The sequence below is a fragment of the Ctenopharyngodon idella genome, chromosome 16 (genome assembly GCF_019924925.1).
Source record: "Ctenopharyngodon idella isolate HZGC_01 chromosome 16, HZGC01, whole genome shotgun sequence".
NCBI lineage: Eukaryota > Metazoa > Chordata > Actinopteri > Cypriniformes > Xenocyprididae > Ctenopharyngodon > Ctenopharyngodon idella.
This window is the reverse complement of record NC_067235.1, coordinates 22,502,299-22,524,590: the sequence shown is the minus strand read 5'-3', so window position 1 is coordinate 22,524,590 and position 22,292 is coordinate 22,502,299. Positions and strand designations below refer to the sequence as shown.

At 36.0% G+C, this 22,292-nt stretch overlaps 2 protein-coding genes across 5 annotated transcripts; both read right to left on the bottom strand.

Moving 5' to 3' along the window:
* Positions 1–560: 560 nt before the first annotated feature.
* Positions 561–12,052, bottom strand: slc45a4b (solute carrier family 45 member 4b). 4 transcript variants are annotated; one of them, XM_051865437.1, is made up of 10 exons: positions 11,945–12,052; positions 10,909–10,951; positions 9,259–9,464; positions 8,894–9,146; positions 6,564–6,752; positions 6,187–6,366; positions 4,417–5,516; positions 3,827–3,926; positions 2,887–3,098; positions 561–2,139 (listed from the first exon to the last, which is right to left on the bottom strand). In XM_051865437.1, exons 4-10 carry the CDS (start codon positions 9,138–9,140, stop codon positions 1,774–1,776), a joined length of 2,394 nt encoding a protein of 797 aa, XP_051721397.1. In that variant the 5' UTR covers positions 9,141–9,146; positions 9,259–9,464; positions 10,909–10,951; positions 11,945–12,052; the 3' UTR covers positions 561–1,773. The 4 variants fall into 4 exon arrangements, with proteins under 4 accessions (XP_051721397.1, XP_051721395.1, XP_051721398.1 ...); XM_051865435.1 differs by having other exon boundaries at positions 8,894–9,464; XM_051865438.1 differs by lacking the exon at positions 9,259–9,464 and having other exon boundaries at positions 11,945–12,029.
* A 1,876-nt stretch (positions 12,053–13,928) lies between these two features.
* On the bottom strand, positions 13,929–21,260 carry gpr20 (G protein-coupled receptor 20). The gene is made up of 2 exons (XM_051865594.1): positions 20,926–21,260; positions 13,929–16,047 (listed from the first exon to the last, which is right to left on the bottom strand). The coding sequence occupies exons 1-2, from the start codon at positions 20,931–20,933 to the stop codon at positions 14,952–14,954; spliced, it is 1,104 nt and encodes a 367-aa protein (XP_051721554.1). The 5' UTR covers positions 20,934–21,260; the 3' UTR covers positions 13,929–14,951.
* Between the last annotated feature and the right edge of the window lie 1,032 nt (positions 21,261–22,292).

Genomic DNA, 22,292 nt, shown 5'->3' with positions numbered 1-22,292 from the left:
AATTATCTATCATAAAATTAAACTAGCATGAAAAATAGTTAGTTCTAAACTCATCAAATATACGTATACTGACTCCAAACAGTTTCTTAGAATTGTGACACCCAGAAATAAGAACTGTTAGTAAAAAATTAAACTGCTCATAATAGTTTAACGTACAGAACACTATTTTCTGAGGGATAATCATCTATTTTCACTTATTATTTGCTGAAATAATTAATTTTCAAGCCTCGTTTTTAAAACGCGCCAACACATCAGAGCAAATGACGTTTTAAATTAATTCTGTAAATACAATTGAATTCACATGAGATTTATGTAAAACATTGCAGAAATCGCTCACTAACTTCGTGCTAATCTAGTGTTTCTAGGTGGAAACCCCCCCCCCCTAAAATATTGGCTACCTTGAGTTCGTGTATGTAATTTTATGTCACCCAGTAGCCAATGTAATTGCGCCATCTAGTGGTCTCAGGCGGCGATACGGTTAGTTAACAACCATAATGCAATTCATTTCAGATTCAACCACAGTGTGCTGAAGTTTAAAAAAAATCATTCAAACAGGGAAGTGTAGAGATTTCTTTTTATCAAAACTGAACACAAATCCAAATTAAACACCTAGAAACAGTATAAACTTTCAGTTCGGTTCAAACACTAAAAAAAAGTCACTGCAGTACCACATATCAAAAAATAAAATAAAATAAAATTATGAGGATGATTAAAAAACTGTCCACCTTGCTTATGAAACATACACACAAAGATCTTTTGCATGATAAAATAAGATACAAAGCCAGGCTACTGACCTCTGTACATCAACTGTGGACGTCACATTTCCAGCAATGTAATTAAACTACATTTATGACCATAAGAGGCCATAACTTAGTTGGTCCACTTAGCCAGAGTGGAGTTCTGTGGTTAACTAGTGAAGAAAATATTTGGCCTGTCGTCTTGAATGAAAAGAGGCTCAAAAACTTGTGTATATAAACTACACAACAGTACTGGAACAGCATTATGAATTTGGCTGTGAAAAATACTGCCACTATTGGAGTGTCATCACTTAAGACGGACGCTAACAGACAGTAAAAATTGCCACGACAGCTAAACACACTTCTTCATTTCGCACACCAATCACTGTGTAAAGCAAAGCTGTTTCTTTACTTAATGCCATGGCTATCCATTCTCTTCATATCTTAAAATAGTGTACCAAAGAAAATCACATTTCTGAACTAAAGGCAACTCTGAAAACCAATGTCTTATTCAAAGTCTAGAAACATTACAAAAAATATTTTGGCATTGTGCATAGTTAAAGTCTGTGAGAAGTGAGCATTTTGTGCTCAGAAGCAGCAGCTTTACCCTGAGTATTTTTCATGATATGAGGCTGATGAGGGACATACAATGATAATCATATTTTAACACTGAGTAAAAAAATCATTCTGAAAATGTAAACTTACATCTGGTATGTAAATTTTGACATATAAACTTGTGTGGAAACATTATTACTGTGGCATGTGAAACTTTTTCACTGTAGTGACGTAAACCTGGTAAAAAAAAAAATAAGTTTGTGTAGAGTAGACAATGAAAATGTTTGGGCACACATAATAAATAGCTTGAGAAATAATCTCAGAAATCACATATTTGACTCAAATAGGTTTGTCTCTGTACCAAATCCACAGAATAACATTCAACATGTGTGAGAGTCTTGAGTCTAAGACTTTTGTGTTAACTTGCTTGTGCATTCTGGGATTTGTACTTCAAAAACTCAAGTATTTTATGTTCTAACACTCAAACAGAGGATTCAACCTCTGGCTTGCTGGAACTGTCCCTTGGCATTGACTTTAAAACACTGAGTTTCTCTGTACTGTTACTGGACGCTGCCTCCGATTTAACAGAGTTTGGGCCTTGCTCTTCATCGTCGTCGTCTTCATCGTCAAGCGTATCAGGGTAGATGACGAGGAAAGCCGCAGCAAGGAAAGCAAGAAAGGAGCCTCCCGATGCCACCATGGGGATTACTCTCACTGTGCCAACGGCATCTACAACTGCACCGAGTGCCGACGCCACCAAGATCTGAGAGATGTAAACTTGACATGTCAGGATGGCGCAGTCGATGCCAAAGCCTCGCCGTGAGTTGCCAGGGCTGTGATGAATGTACTATGACAATGTAAAAAAAAGATGAAAAGACACTCATTGAGAGCAGTGCTGCTATGGGGAAAACTGCTGTAACAAATCAAGTGATATTGGCAGTGGCTCATCTTCCAAGCTTATCTTCCAAATATATATCCATATATATATATATATATATATTATATATATATATATATATATATATATATATATATACTACTCTACAAAAGTTTGGGGTCAGTAAGATTTTTTATGTTTTTAGCAAAGATGCATTAAATTGATCAAAAGTGACAGTAAAGACATTAGTAATTTGACAAAAGAAAGTGCTGTTCTTTTGAACATTCTACTCAATGAATTCTGTAAAAAAATGAAAAATGTATCACAATAATATTAAGCAGCAAAAACTGTTTTCAACATTAATGATAATAAGAAATGTTTCTTGAGGACCAAATCAGCGTATTAGACTTATTTATAAAGGATCATGTGACACTGAAGACTGGAGTAATGATGCTGAAAATTCAGCTTTGCCATCAAAGGAATAAATTAGATCTTTAAAATATAATAAAATAGATAACAGTTGTATAAATTGTAATAATTCTTCACAAAATTTCTGTTTTTACTGTATTTTGATCAAATAAATGCAGATTTGAGCTTAAGAGACTACTTTCAAAAGCATTTAAAAAAATTATAATTCCAAACTTTTGACCAGTAGTGTGTACATATTATTGGTAACATCATATATTTGGTAACATAAGTTTATTTAATTATACAGACCTCTTTGATTTCATGGTACTGTCCCAGAAGAGCATAAGGGCAGTATGACATGCTCATGGAGATGATTCCCATGGTGCTTATCATCACCATAGCTACATATACATTTGGAAAGATGGACATGATGGCTGTTCCCACAGCAAAGGCTAGAGTCCCCAACATGTAGATGATCCTTATGCTTAGGTCATAGTTGTTTAAGATCCTTTGGAGCACATCTGTAAAACATGTTTCTTATTATTTGGTTTGAATAATACTCAGAATGGACACCAACAAAGATATAGAAATTATATATATATATATTATATATATATATATACATATATATATGTAACAGAACAAAAAGAACAAAAGGAGCAGATGATGAAATCTACAATACCATTCAAAAGATTGGGGTTGGTAATTTTTTTAATGTTTTAAAATCTCTTATGCACACTAAGGCTGCATATATTTGATACAAAACACAGTAAAAACAGCAATATAATGAAATATTACAAATTAAAATAACTTCCTAATGCAGTTTTTTGTAAAAGTATTTACTGTCAGTTGATCAAATTAATGCATCTTGCTGTATAAAAATATTAATTTCTTTCAAAATGAAAAAATCTTACTGACCCCAAACTTTTGAATCGTAGTGTGTTACTTAAGATACGTGACAAGTTAACAGTTCTCAATTTAAAAAAAGGACAATAATTTTAATCCCAAATTACAGGTAAAAATGAAACCAAGAAAATATACACAAAATTTTGATCTTCATAAAGGGAATTACAGATTCAAGACTAAATGTATAAGGACTATCACACCCTAAAAAATCTGCTTATTCCACAACGTGGTCATGTGAGTATCTAACTACAGAACTGAAACCTGATCACCCTACTGGGAAAAAAAAATGTAATACTCATCATTAGTAATATCCTAACCAAATACAACACATGAACATACACACCTGAGCAGAGGGCAGCTGTAGCTGCATAGATCACAAGACCCCAGCAGCCCATCTGCACACCTTTACTGTAGTTCTGCAGGGCAGTGGAGTTAGCAGCAGCCTGGTTTTGAAAAACATCAACAGAATATCCAGTACAAGTATATACACAAATATATTCAGTATTAGATACTGTAAAATAGAGCCTGCATCATATCAGCACTCGATATTACAAAAGTAAATTGCATGCACCGAAGACTAAGGGCATTTTCAGACCTAGATCTTTTGCTTGGTTCTGAAACAGGGATTAAAAATGTTGCAAATTTTACAATTTATTCTTGGTTCGGTTCATTTTCACAAGTCAACATTTTTATTTAAATTTACCTAAATTTGTTAATACAACTCACATGCGAGTAAACTGTTTTCCAAGATGCCAAAACAATGCACAGAAATTTAATTCCCGAATAAATGGAATAACCATTTACAGGTGAGAATGTGCGTGTTGGTTTGTGTTTTTATATGTATTAACTCAGTATTACAGGTTTTTAAACTATGGTAACTTTTTAATGTCATGTTAGCTATAATTAAAGGAGAGGATAAAGAACTCTTCTTACAGTTGGGTCTCCTTCAAAGATAACCTGGCCCATGAAGTCTGTGTAGAACACAGCCTGTGCGATCATGGAGAACCAGGTGAGCAGGTGACATACACACAGATGCCAGAGCTGGGGCGGCATCTTCAGCATGGACAACCAGAGCAGTTTGACCGTCGTGCCATCATATCCATCCTCGCTTTCTTCATCTTCCTCATTCCTGCGGGATGCAGAGATACCACTTGGTTGCAACTTCCGCCTCTCGTGACGTCTATCTATTTTGTCGATGTCATTCAGGCTTCGTGAAGATTTGATTGGCCCGGCCATGTTGCCGTAGCGCCGTCGCCATTGAAAGCCCACACGTCCATAATAAGAGAAAGTGAAGGAGGGCTGGCGGTAGAAGGAAGGGTGGCGCCGGCGCACTGGGCCGCCGGATGGTCGTAAACTGACTTTGCCTGGTTGATTAGTGGCATTCGCTGCTCCATTGATTGGATTTCCAGAAGTGGCAAAGCTTCCGTTTACAGTTTTGGCAGCCCCACAGATGTGTTCCCCACTGCTATCACACTTCTGTAAGTGGTGGTCAGTGCACTGACCTAGCTGGCTGGTGTTGTGGCAATCCAATGTCGTGCCATCGTCTTGTAGACCCTGAAAGTCCTGGAATAAATTTGGTTCAATGTCGCACAGAAACTGCCCATCGCGATCTAAGTCTGGGTCAAGCTCTATGGTACCATCTGGCATGGCTAAAACCGAGTCACTTTTACTTCGCACCAGGTCGATGTTTAGAAAGTCAGTTGAAACATCCCGCTCAGACCGATCATCCTCATGGGCTGAAAATGACTCCTCCTCAGGGATAAGTTCTAGTTGAGGCAAGAGGCGAGTGGATGGAAAGCTTCCATAGAGCTGGACAGGAAGTGGCCTTTCTTCATCCTCATCCTTCAATACCCCTGGCTGGTTGGGGTTATATAGATGCTCCTTGATGCTGAAAAGATGAAGCGTCGCAGAAATGATAAAGATGATGGCAGCAAAGAAAAAGAGCACCTGCTCTTGGGCCTTAAAAGCTCGACCCAGGAAGGTATTGGTCCAGTCCAGCCCTCCAAGCATGTAACCTAAAGCACCTCCCAGCCCTGAAAGACAGGAATTACATCACTTTAAACTGCCAAAAACAGAATATACAACATTAATGCAGCCTTAAAGGCTAAGTATCTTATATGGCTAAAATATAATCACCATCTTATTTGACAAAAACACAATAAAACAGTGATAATTTTGATAGATTTAATCAAAAATATCTTAATCTGTGTTCCGAAGATGAACAAAGGTCTTACAGGTTTGGAACGACATGAGGGTGAGTAATTAATGACAGAATTTTCATTTTTGGTTCAACTAACCTTTTAATATTTTGGTGAGAACTGTGATATATATATTTTTTGTTAAGGATTCTTTGATAATTAGAAAGTTCAAAAGAATGGTACTTATTTAAAATGGAAACTATTTGTAACATTATAAATGTCTTTACTGTTAATTGTGATCAAATTACTGTCTTTACTGAATAAAATAAATGTACTGACCCCAAACTTTTGAACTGTAGTGTATAATCACTTTTTCTATGTAAGTGAAACGTTGTTCTGATTAGATATTTACCAGTGAATAATAATCTAATAAAATTAGATTATTATTCACTGTGACAGTTTTAAAAAACATGACAGTTTTTTAAAGAGCTGAGATGGTTTCAAGTATGATGCTAAAGAACAGAGTATCTCTATTCCTGTTCCCTCGCAGTCCCAGAATATATACCTGCTGAGAAAGCATGGATATTTAGAGCCACGTCCTGTTCCTCAGTATCAGCCACATCCAGTAGGTAGGCTCTGATTGGTCCATCCAAAGCATCAGCACAGAAGTCCAGAACCACCACACCAACAACAGTCAGCACAATCCCAACCAGTTGATTACTGGGGACGTCACCCAGAGAAAGACCTGTTTGACAGACAGATTAAAATAAGCGGTAAGACGTTTATAAAAAATAAAAATATAATTTTGAAAATATATAGTCACGGGACTCCTATTTAAATAACAGTGGCATGCAACCCTGTAGATAAATATGTACGTGAACAATATTAGACAATTAGTTCTGTTTTAAATAATATTTAAAAAAATAAAATTATAATAATTACCTATAAGCGATCCATTGAGAAATAAGGCCACTCCTATTAACACTCCTATACACAGCGCCAAAATGAAGGGTCTCCTCCGACCCCATTTTAAAGTACAGCGGTCACTTGCTGAGCCAATAAGAGGGGTGAAAATTAAACCCAAAATAGGGCTGAGGAACCAGGTCAAGCTGTAATACTGCTCTGGGAGACCTGCAATGAGAAAAGGACCACAGTCAATTCAATTTCAAGGTTCATGCAGATCAACATTTATAATAACCACTTCGCTGTAATGTACAAATATGGCACCCAGAGCAACTCTCATCAGTTGAAACAGACAACCAGGCGTGTTTCAGCATGTCTGCAGTTCATTAACCTGCCCTTTACAACACTATAAACCTTTCACATAAGAGATCTACAACTGTGTCATAGTAATGAAGCAATCACATTGCCTCTGACAAAAAAATTGATATCAAATGCGATGACTCAGAGTAAATAAAAAGGGCGTGGGAAAACTGAAAAGGGATTCTGACATGATTTGGTGATAATGGCTTATAGCAACTAGTTTTAGCAGTAACAGCTGAGGGAATTTTTCACGAGTCAAACATTTTCTAGTCTGGCACGCAGAACTCGTGCCAGGACTGATGACATACTAAAACCCAAACACTTGATTACTCAAGTGAAACTTTAAAAATGACAAACTTCTCCTTTTTTCAAGAAGTCCAAATGTGCGAAAAAACTATAGGTCATGTGTAAAGTGGGATGCCGACCGAGAATGGGAGAACAGAAAGTGCAGACAACACACACGTCACATGTCAAATCATAACTCTTCAGCTTTAAAGATGAACAACCATCTATTCAACTACATTCAAACCTCTGCAGATCAGGTTAATGTGCAGCATGAAGTAATGAAGTAATCAACCTGTATTATAAAGCAATAACACTCAGTGTTACAACTCTCGAGGGCCAGAACTTAAACAGATGGTTTTGCCAATACACACTGCATTTAATCTATCACAGGAGAGGATTTTTTCCTTTTACTCTAAAAAAAGACTCTGGTTGATTGTCTATTAAACTACGGTCAACATTTCAATTACTTAACCTATTTTCATCAAGTAGGCTATTTAAGTTTTTAAGGATGCATATATTTTGCATCCACATGCACATTAAAGGGACGATTACAGAGTGATTTAGGCTACGATATGCTAAATCTTCTGGGAAAATGGCCCTTTAGAGTTTACTGGATGATGTTCAGGATATTTTCAGCCGTTAAATCTACTAAAACTACTTTTGGTATGAGATCAGAGGGCCTTTAGAGCAATTCTATTCTTTTGTAATATTAACCCTGCAGTTTCCTGAGTGGATCTATTGACATTGATCTTATTCAAAATGGACGAAAAACCAAAAGAAAGAGAATGCGCACCCTCACACATTCTCTGAATTCCATGCAAACGCTACCTCGTCCATTTTTGCATGGTACTGTGGAAACAAACATTCCTTCATCTTACTACTATGACACAGGGTTGGCATTGGCACAATAGGGAATCCTTACCAAATCCAAAGGAATGTCCCTGTTCAATGATTATGAATAGAGCTCTTAAGCCTAGAATGAATTAAAAAAACACTAAATCACCCATTAACACTCAATCTATCTACCTTATTTTGCAACAATGAAGTAAGGTATTTTCTGTAAATGTGCAAGACTTCTGATTCATTAGCCACTATAGGTAAATAACTAGAAGAATAACAAAAGTGCAGTAAAAGGTAAAAGTATTTGCACTACAAACCAATGTGTGTATAATTACGACAATACATTAAAATAATATGGTAAGAAATACCAGTTTGCAATATCAAGCAGCATAACAAGCTGTTTTGTACAGCTAAAAATAACTGGAAGCAGATGACACCAAAAGCCAGACACATTCAATTTACAAATTAAAAAATAAGGTAGATACAGAGTGCAGACCTGAGATTGCAAAATGTCCTTTTCTAAAAAGTGTGCATAAGACGGTGCATCAGCCTTTTCAATGTTTTATCTAAATCTAAAGAATGTTAAAAAGATCTAAATGGTGTCATTATATCAAAATAGTGCAGAAAAATTATACAAAATGTTTGTCATTCAGCCTAAATGCTTTCAAAAGAAAAGTTGAGTTTATTTATTTCTTTTGTGGAACACAAAAGAAGATATTTTGAGGAATGTTTTTGCCCATACAATGAAAGTCAATGAGGTCCAAAACAACACTGTACTTCACTGACTTTCATTTTATAGCCAAAAACACCAACATTTTTTCATAACATGTTCCACAGAAGAAATAAAGTCACATGTTTGTCGGGATAAACGGTTGATTACTAACCAAGCTGCAACAGCACAGGAGTGACCAGTGCTGTTTCCATGGCGTAGCAGAACTCCCTCCCGAACATGACGGCACCGTGCATGACCCATAACCGCTTGGGGATGTGGTTTACAGAATCCTCACTGGCCGAGTCTTCTGACATTTCCACTTCTTTCTCCATGTTTTGCCCACCATTCGGATCCTTCTCTTGCACGACTGCCATGTCCAGCACTGGAACAGACTCTGTGACAGCGTTCTTGGGTGCCATGTTGGCCTGCATATACGATTCTGGTGTTACTCCTCACAAGAACAGACTCTATTCTGCTTAAGGCCTCCAAGTTGATCTTTCATAATCCACAGCAGTTTTCTTATTATAAAACACTAACCCGTAGTCAACATAGAGGTCATGTTGTTCCATATATTTTAGTGAGAGGTCTACCAACCGTTGTAATGAATATCAGTCAATATAGAGCTTTGTTGGTGTAACTCACAAGTCATATTTTTTTGAAAGGAAAAAGGGAAAAGGGGGAGGGCATGGAGAGCAGAACAGGTGGATGTTCCTCTGTGTGCCTCCATGGAATTACTTATTAATCTAGATGAGAAGGAGAACGAGAGAGTGAATGAGAAACAGAGAGAGAGAGAGAGAGAGAAATCTTGGCATTGAAAACTGATATCCAGAAAGATCAAGGCAGTGGAAAAATGTCAGTGAAAAACAAGATGGGGAAAAATCCTGGCATTATGACAATAAACATAGTTTTACCAAAAGCATGACATATTTGGCATATCTGTAATCCCTGGAGAAAGGCAGAAGAAATAATAAAGTGACTAAAATAGGGAATAGGCACTGAAATGGAAAATTGTGTCATCATTTACTCACCCTCAAGCTGTTCCAAACCTATTTGAAATTCTTTCTTCTGCTGAACACAAAAAAAGATATTTTGAAGAATATGGGTAAGCAAACAGTTGATGGACCCCACTGACTTCCACACTATGGAAAAAAAAATATGTCCCATAAACTGTTTGATTACCGACATTCTTCAGAATATCTTCTTTTGTGTTCAGCAGAAGAAAGAAATTTACACAGGTTTGGAGCAACTTGAGGGTGATTAAATGATGACAGAATTTTCATTTTTGGGTAAATTCCTTTAACTGAGAAAGTACAAAAACACCATCTGCTATTACACATATAACATAAATTAGCCTATTACACTTAATAAAATTATGTGTACACAAATTATACATAAAAACATACATTTTTAAATGAATTTCCACTGGTAATTTTAGATGGTTCATCTGGCAAAAAAAATTTTTGGAGCCCCAAACTACAGGTTCATTATCTTAAAGACTTTTTAAACAAGATAACGATAACAATACAAATATATAAATACATGTCTAAAATAAAGGTGCCATCTTTTGTCGATTTACCGATGATACCAGAAAGCGCTCAACTGTTGCTATGGTTACGTCACGCGAAAGCGTTTGTTGACGAATATCTATTTATCCAAGCACAAGCTATAAAACAATGATAAAAAACGTTTTTACAGCGTAGCCTATAACCACATATGCAAAAAGAATATGTACTTTTACGTCCATTTATACATTCTACAGTCATATGGTAAAGGCAGCAAGTGTGTAAAGTTCCAAAGGTCATTTATGAGTTAGCATTACACAATCCTGCTTCACCAAGTTGCTGTAGGGCGATAAATTATAACAGCACATGTGCGAGTATAAGAGTTTTACGTAAAAAATTATGGTGGATGAGCAGCTGATATGATAAACCAATTTTTTTTTTAAATTATTGCATTTTTAATGTTATTTTATTTTAATATGTAGATTTAATTTTATTATAATTATTTGTTTACTAAATAATTTGCCTATACACTATTTATATTTACTATATATATATATATATATATGTTACAGGATTAAATAAGCGAAATTATAATACATTTCAACATTAATGTATCTGTTACAAATTTGTCTACAAGACCCGTGAACATCTCCCACATGTAATAATAATCAAAAACATATCCTACCTTGTTCCTCAAGTAGCACGTGTTTCATTCGATGCCAAAACCCCTGTAACCCAGAAATAGTCTCAGATAAAGTAAAGTAGAAAGGCATACACCAGAAGGGCTACAGAACAAACTGAAGCGACACATACAAGTGACAGAGCTAAAAATGTGTCACTAGTTTTACTTGCTGACTACATGAGACTCTCGTGATAACTGGCCGTCCCCTGTGCACTGTACTGATAAGGCTACACCCAGACGCTTCTGGCAGGTAACATTTAGCCCCAGAGCAACCCAAACCTGCTGTGACAAGAGTCAGGTGGGCGAATAGACACCTGTGTCAGAGACTGACATGGCATCGTGACAAGGAGGACAGGGCATTTGTTATTAGGGTGTGACGACGTGGCGGAGAGATGCCTTGCGCTGAATCACGTGCAAAAACCGTTTAAGAAGCTTGTGATGGAGCTCAGATCGTGCCTAAACATGTACGGTTTCCTGTTTGTTATTGGAAGTACGCATGGAAACCTTACATTAAACAGTCATTTTCAGTTAACATCGTTAGATATCAATGTTAGACACATAAACAACCTCGCTGGGTGACTTAATTATTTATTTAAACGCTACAAACATCACCCAGATCACCATAACCCCCCGTTACCTATGATTTTCCCTGAATTCAAAGGATTGCCAGATCATCAGACTGTTGCATCTTTGTAGTGTTGTGGATATTTTACATTACACACACAATGTTACCAACTGTATTTCCTGCAAGGGTGAAGTGATATGACTGGGAATATGAGCGAGCGAGTTGCAATTATTATGCATTTGGGATTTCGCTTAACTTTATAGGAACCATCAGTCTCATTAATGCATATAAATCTGTTAGCCCGGACTGCTAGCCTGCTAAATTAACTTGCTTCTACAGTAAATTTAGAGGATACCTTCACCTCCCGAGCTCGACGAGCGGTCCGATTCATAAAAGACATCTTCATTTATTAATAAAGAAGGAATCTCAGCATCCACAAGTAAATGGAGTAAGATGTTAAAGAGGAAAATGTACCTGCTCTCAGGTCGCGGATGTACTGCATCTTTTGTCTGCTCAAGGTTGCCAGTCGTTACACTCTACAAATCCCCCACGTCAGCAGTGATGTAATCTCGCTGTCAAAATCTGTGAACTCAAACCTAAAAGCCATCAAGTCAAGGCTTAGTCATTACTTATGTCATTCCGATTTAATTATGTCATAAAGACATAACTGATGTCTCTTAAAGATATTTGATTATAAAATACTATAATGCAACAAAATAATGCAGGTTGATAACCTCATTTGACAGATTAGATAAGTGTTATTCTAGAGTTTAAATAAAATACTACACTAAGTAGTAGCCTGAATTGCTTAAGAAACTCTATTTAAGCATTGTTTTATAGATAATTTCATCCCGTTTTTCTTTTGGACTTCAGGTCTGTGGATAACATTACATAAAATAATAGTTTTATTTCCTCATCAAAATCATTTAATTTGGCCTAAAGCATAAAACAAAAACTTACCTAAAATGTTAACACTATGCTTTTGCTGCCAAGCATCAAATTTAGTTATTATTTGACATTTCTACAGAAGTTCAGAACTTTTGTTTTTGTAAATTAATGTATTTATTATGTATATTTTCAGCCTGTTCTAGGGAGTCCATGGAAATTTTTAAATTAAAAAAGTTTCTCTACAGGTATACACTACAGTTCAAAAGTTTGGGGTCAGTAATATATATATATATATATATATATATATATATAGTATCTCACAGAAGTGAGTACACCCTTCACATTTTTGTAAATATTTTATTATATATTTTCATGTGACAACACTGAAGAAATGACACTTTGTAGTGAGTAGTGAGTGTACAGCTTGTATAACACTGTAAATTTGCTGTTCCTTCAAAATAACTCAACACACAGCCATTAATGTCTAAACCACTGGCCACAAAACTGAGTATACCCCTAAGTAAAAATGTTCAAATTGGGCCCAATTAGCCATTTTCTCTCCCCAGTGTCATGTGACTCGTTAGTATTACAAGGTCTCAAGTGTGAATGGGGAGCAGGTGTGTTAAATTTGGTGTTATCGCTCTCACTCTCTCATACTGGTCACTGGAAGTTCAACATGGCACCTCATGGCAAAGAACTCTGAGGATCTGAAAAAAAGAACTGTTGCTCTACATAAAGATGGCGTAGGCTATAAGAAGATTGCCAAGACCCTGAAACTGAGCTGCAGCATGGTGGCCAAGACCATACGGTTTAACAGGACAGGTTCCACTCAGAACAGGCCTCGCCATGGTCGACCAAAGAAGTTGAGTGCACATGCTCAGCGTCATATCCAGAGGTTGTGTTTGGGAAATAGACGTATGAGTGCTGCCAGCATTGCTGCATAGGTTGAAGGGGTGGGGGGTCAGCCTGTCAGTGCTCAGACCATACGCCGCACACTGCATCAAATTGGTCTGCATGGCTGTCGTCCCAGAAGGAAGCCTCTTTTAAAGATGATGCACAAGAAAGCCTGCAAACAGTTTGCTGAAGACAAGCAGACTAAGGACATGACAGCAAATTTACACTGTTATGCAAGCTGTACACTCATTACTTTACATTGTAGCAAAGTGTAATTTCTTCAGTGTTTTCACATGAAAAGATATAATAAAATATTTACAAAAATGTGAGGGGTGTACTCACTTCTGTGAGATACTGTATATATATATATACAGTATATACATTTTTTTTTTGAAAGAAAATTATGCTTTTATTCAACTAGAACCCATTAATTTGACCAAAAGTTCTAAATTCAAAAATTATATTTCAAATTCTATTGTAAATTCTATTCTTCTGAACTTTCTATTCATCAATGAATCCTGAAAAAAATTTCACAATATTTTATTGTATTTTTGTTCAAATCAAGAGACTTCTTTTAAAAGCAATAAAAAAAATCTTACTGACCCCAAACTTTTGGGGTCAGTAGTGCGCTAGTGCGCTTTAATAGTGGTTAGAAAAAAGACACAGTAGATATGTAAGCAATAAGGTGCTCGAGGCTGTGCTGTATCGTGAATAAGTCACGGCTGAAGGGTGTTGCTAGGCACGACACGAAGCATCCTTTCAGCCGTGACTTATTCATACAGCACTAGCCTCAAGTACCTTATTGCTTTTATAAAATGGTTATCACACAATACAAATATTAAAGCCAAAAATATGCAACTTTCATGAAGTAAATGCAACTTTCATGAAGTAAACTTTAACTAAAAGCATTCCTTCTGTCGGAAAAAATAGTCCCTGACCGTGAACAGCAACAGAAGTTACATTATTACGCCATGGCGGCAAAGATTGTCTTTATGAGTGTGTTAGTCAGTAGCGAAGACTTTTACATTGAAAAGACTGAATTGTTGTGAACACGGAACAAGACACAACTGACAAATGCTTTGACTAGAGCTGTCAGTCACGGGAAAACCCCTTAACTGTTAAAAGGACAAGATAATACATCGAACATTTAAACTGATGTTTTATTATGAACATAGGACTGACCTGAAGGAAAACGCTAAATCTGAAAGCAGATAATAAACTCGCTCACTCAATCTCTTTCTCACAATACTCTTCTACATAATACAGCAAGCGTCAATGAACAATATCAATTGAGATCAGTTTAAGTTGCTAAGAGTGGTTGCTAAAAGGGTGTTGTGATACACAGAACCGTTGGGTGAAGCGGTCATAGCCGTGTTTTATCGTGAATAAAACACAGCTATTGACCAATCAGAATCAAGGACAGGAGCTAACCGTTTTATAAAAAGACAATATTTTTCAGATAAAGTTTTAATAATTTGTTTTGGCTTCAGTACAGTAACAATATGATAGCCAATGATATAAATCTTCATGTAAATCTACAATGTCACATGTGAAATGAAATGCAAGCTCATAAAATCTCTATATTAAGGTATTTACAGTACACAGAGAAACAAAGTCTCATCTATGCCAGTGGTTTTGCCTTAGTATGACATGGTAATGGCAACCATCCGAATACTGTACAGGACACATGTGCGCTCCCTTATGCGGGTCGGCTTCCCTGCTGAACAGGGCTCATGTTTATCCTTATACTATTAGCTATAGCAATCACTATGCCTGAAGCCTTTGAGCTCTTCTGCATGCTGATAATGTCTCCACTCGTCTGTTCTCTTTCCATCTTCCTGTAAAATCTCTTCATGGTAGACTGAAAGTTAGTGGTGACGAAACAGTAGACCACAGGATCCAAGCAGCTGTTCAGGCTGCTGAGGGTGACAGTCACATGGTACACAATCACATGATGAGGCAGATCAGGATGGAAGTAAAACAGAACTTGACGGATGTGAAACGGCGTGAAGCAGACAGTGAAGATAACCAGCACGGTCGACAGCAGCTGTACAGCTTTCATGCGTCTGTCGCGGCTCTGCTGCATGAGGCCGGGGCTGGAAAGGGCGCACATGATTCGAATAGTAAACACTACGATGATCACCATCGGCAGGAAGAACTCAAATACGGTCAGTGCGAAAAGTTTGGAGAGGCAGCAGCCTGAGTGCTTGAAGGCCGTTGTGAGAAGTGAGTAGGTCACGATGATGGCAAACAGCCAAATGCAGACGCACACTGCTTTGGCCACACTGGGGTTCCTCCACTTCCGTGAGGCCTCCGCCTGCACGATGGCCAGGTAGCGATCCACGCAGATGCTGGTGAGGAAGAGGATGCTACAGTACATGTTGACAAAGTAGCTGAATATGTGCATGTAGGAACAGTTGAGGCACTTTCCTCCACTGTAGTACAATATGATACGAGTGGGGAGGGAAAGGTTAACCAACAGATCCGTCACAACCAGGTTAATGGTGTAGATGACTGATGTAGTCTTCGGCTTGGTCCTGAAGCAGAAGACATACAAAGCTAGACTGTTCAGAGTCATCCCTACCATAAAGATAAGTGTGTTAATGACCACCAGAGCGATCCACAGGCTGTAAAAGTCATTATAGAGACCCTCATCCAAGTGGGCCAGTCTGTGTAAATAAGGTTCACGGTATGGTGGAGAAGTATTGGTTGTTAGGGGAGGAGCTGATGTTGATGTGAAGCTCACATTCGATGAACCCTCTGTAAGGGTCATCTTTGTGGTTTGCTGGCTGGATCTGCACAAACAAACAAAAAAACAAAGAATGAAAAAAAATTAAATTACATAAGATGCAATTTTGATGATTTTTTAAAGCCATTTATTTGCAGATTAAAAGAAAAAATTAAGTGCAGTTTCAGTTTTTGACTCACTGAGTTTAAGAAAATTTTCTTGCTTCCATACTATTTAATTCAAACAATTTGTAAGAACTATAATTGTATAGTTAAAGGCACAATATGTAAGATTTTTGGATTAAAATATCCAAAAACCACTAAAACAATGTTATATATTTTGTTGACTTGTGTACTTACATTATCCCAAATGTTTATCAATGACATCATATCCGTGTTACCCTCAGTTTCCGGTATTATTTTGTAGGAACCATTGAATCACCAAAGACGCTTTAATTATGTGTTTTATTAGAGAGGTGAGCAACTGTTTGGATACATTCATCGACAGAAAACGAATCATGTTATATAGTTCAACATAGTAAGTCTTATTGTTTAAATCTTGTTTTCTTGATTGAGTACCATGTTTTACCATGCCTCATATCGATCTAGCTTACTGCAGTGTCTCATAGTAGCCACCGAGCGAATGCAGAGTAGCACTATAACAACTTTCAACACACAAATGTATCTAATATGATAAAACAGCGCTGCTTTACCCCACATACGCTTGACCAGAAGAAGCGGAAGCGGCAACTGCAGCATAATAAAAGTTCAGCTGCTCTCGAGCCGTGTGTCGCGCTCGTCTCTCATTAGCAAACACTCCAGCGGCCTCGCTCGCACAGCACTCGGCCCTGCTCTGCTTCATACTACAGTAACGTAAATAATCTCATCCATGAATATGATTTCTGCCTGAATCCTGTCCCGATTCTTTTCCACTGGCTGCAAACGTGAAGACAACACCTCCCATGATTCCATGAAATCAAGGCGTCATCAAGCTACTCCTTTGTTTGGAATAAGCAACCTCTAGCGGCGAAAATTTACATATTATGCCTTTAAGGCCAGCATGTGTACAGACAATAAATCTGTGTATCGTCAGCATAACAATAGCCACGTTTCCATTACAGATTTGCACAAAACTTTTGCAATATTTTTTAAATATCGATAAATAACAATTGCTAAATGGCTTTTTAATCAAAGGAGATGTAGGCATGTTATCCAAGCATTTATTGCAAGGAAAGCCCCTTATACTTGGGAGCGCTCAGCGGCCATGTATGAGGTGTTTCTGTGTGTTTCTCCCTCCCATCTGCTTTGAGGTCTTGATAAATTCATTTCTTTGTTGTTTAGAATCCAGTAGTCTCATAATACTTTTGTCTTTTATGAGTTTAATGAAGAACTCTCGTCTTCTGTCCAAACATACTGCACCCTCTTTAAAGAATGATCGACTTTTACATACGGCAGGTGACCTGTAAATGCAAAAAAAAAAAAAAAAACTGTTTCCATTGCAGTTTTGTGAAATACTCCTTTTTTGAATTGCCTGAAAGACAACCTCATGAGAGCGTAAAAACTTTTTTGCGATATATGGGAGTTTTTGCGAAATTGACATGTTTCCATTGAGCATATTTTCAATTCGCAATTTTAATTTGCGCAACTTAAAGGGTAATGGAAACGCAGCTAATGAAACCCCAGACCAAACTTTCGAATGATCTCTCCAAGAGGCAACATATATATACTAAACAGATTGGGCCCTAACACAGACCCCTGTAGGACACCCTGCTGTGCCACTGTTAGATCAGATTTATTTTTTCCCAAACATACATACTGGAAACGATCAGTGAGATAGGATTTAAACCAATAAAACACAACACCAGAGATGCCTAACCACCCACACATCCTTTAAGGAGGATGGAATGACAGTGTCAAAAGCAGCACTAATGTCTAACAAAACTAAAATGCTGCAAGAACCTGTGTCAGCAAAATTGAGAAGGTCATTTGTGACCTGGACAAGAGCAGTCTCAGTGCTGATAATAAATAATTGGGGGAAAAAAGTATAAATAAACAAACAAATGAAATAAAGTTAGTACAGCACAATATATGTGTAGTACAATATAAGACAAGTAAATAAAAAATAAATAGGTTTTTGTTAACAATAAGACTGTAAGATTGTAACTTTGCAGGACTACAAACTAGTTCAGTGACTCAGATGGATATTTAATTTTTATGTACTATATAAAACATTTATAGTTGCAAGCTGTCTACTGTATAGACAGTATATAGTCTTGCAGTAGACAGTATGCTATAATATATTAGGCTATTTCAAACATACTGTCAGTTTCTCGTGTCATGTTTTACCTAGGTTTGGTATGTCAGGACATAAAAATAATTGACAGTTTTAAGACTGCGTGTGTCTACATCTCAAACCAATGTCACATGGTACAATGTGGCATCATGGAAAATAGCCTGCAAAAACAAATATGCCTTCCTTCCATCACAGGAAGAATGAGCCTGATAAACAAACAGCCTGGAAGCCTCTGACGAAGAGGTGCCTACGGTCTGGCATAGTTCAGATGGTGTTCAGAATGAGATGTGTTTATAATTAAGACTAATGGGAAGGATTTGTTTGGATACTGAGATTCGTGGGAATAGACGTCGATCCCACTATTACGCAAATGAATTCTGAGCAGCATCTGAAGGCATCAGACTTTTTTCGTGTTTATTTACTTAGGCCTTCGCTCAATTTACATCTTAATTGAAAAGACAGAACAATATACAATATTTATTGACCAAAATAAAGTTGTTTAGACTTCAGAGACGAAACTCCACAGAATTAATTTAAATATTTGAACAATGTCAAGCAGTGTTGCATGATTAAAATTAAGCTAAACTCCTCTCAAATGAATAACATTTGACTCATTTTCTCTAAAACACTGATTTTATGGCAGTTTCACACTGACAGTAAAAAATCTACCTGAAAGTATAAAAAAGGCAGAAGATTGACAAGCCAATCAATTGTTTGTGAGAGAGGTGATGACCTCCATAGGACTATTCCTTCTGTCTAGGAAAGTATATTACAGCTAATCGTCATCGAAAAGCAAACTCTTCGATATAAAGAAGGAAAGCCATTCTCCAAGACAACAACAAAACTAATGGCCCTTTCTGAGAGACAGTGATGCATTAATGCTGTCCAAATAAATATCTCTGTGTGAGTCGCCATCAGAGCTTTTGATGTAGGCTGATTGTCTTTGGCTCAAGGATGATCCCTCGCTGTAGCAAAATACTGCTTCAGCACATTAAATTGTGACAAAAGAACATGTATAAAATTTGGGAACATTTGGGGAAAATCCATAAAATAACTGCAAATATAAAACATAAAATAAAATGTGTGTGTGTGTATATATATATATATATATATATATATATATATATATTGTGTGTATGTATACACAGAGCTGGGTAGATTACTTATGAATTGTAATCAGTTACTGATTACAAATTACATGACACAATTTGTAATCAGTAATATAATCTCTTAGATTACACATTTTTGGTAATGTAATCTGATTACTTTTGGATTACATTTAGATTACTTTTGTGCTAACCCTTATTTGATGTCACAAATATTGTAGGATAATCTTGTACTTTTTTGACAGATAAAAAGAAAAAAAATATATTCTATTCACCAACAAGAGCCTCAACAGATTCTTTTTAAAGTGCAATGTATGGACAGTTAATACTTTAAAATACTAACACTAATGTACCTGTTAGTGTTTGCTGGTAACACTGAATAAAACAAAATCACATCTTATTATTTTAAAACATATTTACTTAAAATTAAGTAAATTTAGAAAACAGCAACACTACAAAAACAAATATTCTTGTTGTTGCTGATTTCTGTGCACGATTCCACACCCCTCCCCTCACCACCGGAAAAAATAAAAGAATCAAGAATGTATATTTCATATTATGAAAACAATATAAACGTTAAAAAAACAAAAAATTAGGAGAATAAATGAATTGTGAACAATTTACTGCCATTGTGTAAATAAGATGTAATCATGTAATCCATAAAAAAGTAACTGTAGTCTGATTACAAGTATTTTAAAAAGTAGTTTACTCTAATTACAAGTACTTGATTTTTGGAATCTGATTACATAATCCAGATTACATGTAATCCGCTACTACCCAGCTCTGTATAGTATATATAAATATATATATATATAAACCATCAGTGCCATAAACAAAGTGACTATATAATATAATATAATATAATATAATATAATATAATATAATATAATATATCTAAAAATAATTTATAATATATATTATAAATATTTACAATACACATTTACAATGTTTCTCATTCTACCTCTTGATTCCACTTGCACTTATACATACATTGCACTAATAACTAACTTTTTAAATGGCTAAATAAATGTATTAAACTGGTGATTAATTATTTCGATCACTTAAAAAAAAAAATGTTGACAAAATATTTAAGATAAAATACTTCCAAGGTTGGCATGGTAAATAATAGCATGACATAAAACTTTACTATTAATAAAAGGGTAACACTTCACAATAAGGTTCATTAGTTAACATTAGTTAACTGCATTAGTTAACATGAACTAATAATGAACTGCACTTATACAGTATTTATTAATCTTTGTTAATGTTAATTTCAACATTTACTAATACATTATTAAAATCTTGTTAACATTAGTTAATGCACTGTGAACTAACATGAACAAACAATGAACAGCTGTATTTTCATTAACTAACGTTAACGAAGATTAGTAAATACAGTAACAAATGTATTGCTCATGGTTATTTCATGTTAGTTAATACTTTAATGTTTAACTAATGAACCTTATTGTAAAGTGTTACCAATAAAAGCATAACAAAAATTTGCATCATCACACAGTAATCAAACACAACAAAATGTAATGACTTACCTGCACATATAGAAGGATAAGAAGTTGATCTGCAGTGTGAAACAGAAATGTTGTAATGAAGGCCACAGGTTTGACACTCAAATGAGACACTAAAACACCCCTCAAACCTCTTAAAGAACCTTAAATGATGAAAACCAAATCCCCTGTGCTATAAACATGTTGAACATCTTCACCTTGAAGGGGCAAAAAGGAGAAAGTCTCTCCACCTTGTCTGTGCTGCATGTCTCTTTTTCTGTCCCTCTCTGTTTAACTCTTGTTGTTTCCTTCCCTCCCTTTATCCACTGGCTCACAGGAAGTTTGAGTTAGTTTGGATAAACCCTGACATTACAAACAGTGGATTCTGGGATTTGATGCACTTCATTTTCATTGTTTGGTTTACTGAATAAAATTCAACGTACATTAAATACAATATTAGGATTATTTGAAAGAAAATGTTGCCTTAAATTTTACAGTAGCACTTAGGGGCTGAAAAACAGTAAATACTGCATATAATGCAAAGTTATAAGTTAATAAACTTGATAAAATGTCATAAACTGAATAAAGTAATAAAAAATAAAGTCCTCTAAAAGATTTTTTTTTAAAGGTGTCAGAACGCCAGCAAGACAGCTAAAATAAAAGAACAGGATGTATTAATACTGCTGGACGTGTCGACTCTTTTTCCACATTTCCTGTCTGGAAACTCATCCATCACCATCTGATAGGTCTCCGTCCTGATGTTTCAGATATTTCTCCAACCAACGATATGAAGTCTGTAAGTTAAGTTCAAATGTGACTGAGAGTGAGTTTAAATCAGTGGAACTATGTGCTATCCTTTGTCTCAACATTGTATGTGAATCATATTAGTATGTGGCATTTATAATATGCCCATAAACTCTTGAAAGTCATACACATTATTCTATAGGATTCTGAGCACTGGTGGTAACTGAATAACTGTGTTCAGCTGTCAACTATTAAATTTTGTCACTATCAAGATTCAGTTTTAAAAATCAAATTATAACTTAATATAATATAATATATATAATGTATATTTTTGCCATTTCTATTGCTCCAGACAAATACTTCTCACCTCCAGGGCTAGTTGTCAGGTAAGGTTATATCTCGATTGCTAAAACGTTTCGAGAAAAAAGGCCAATTACACAAACACCTAATTTGAAATAAATTCATTTTTGGGAATTCTGTATGTTTTATTTTTCATTAATGTCAGAATGGGACAAGTTGCCACGTTTTAAATGTTACAAATGTACAATGATGAGCAAAACATTATGACCAGTCACAGGTGAAGCAAATATCGTTGATCATCTCCTAACAAGGCCACATATTAAGGACTGGGTAGATTCAATGGTAAGCAGACAATTCTTGTAATCAAC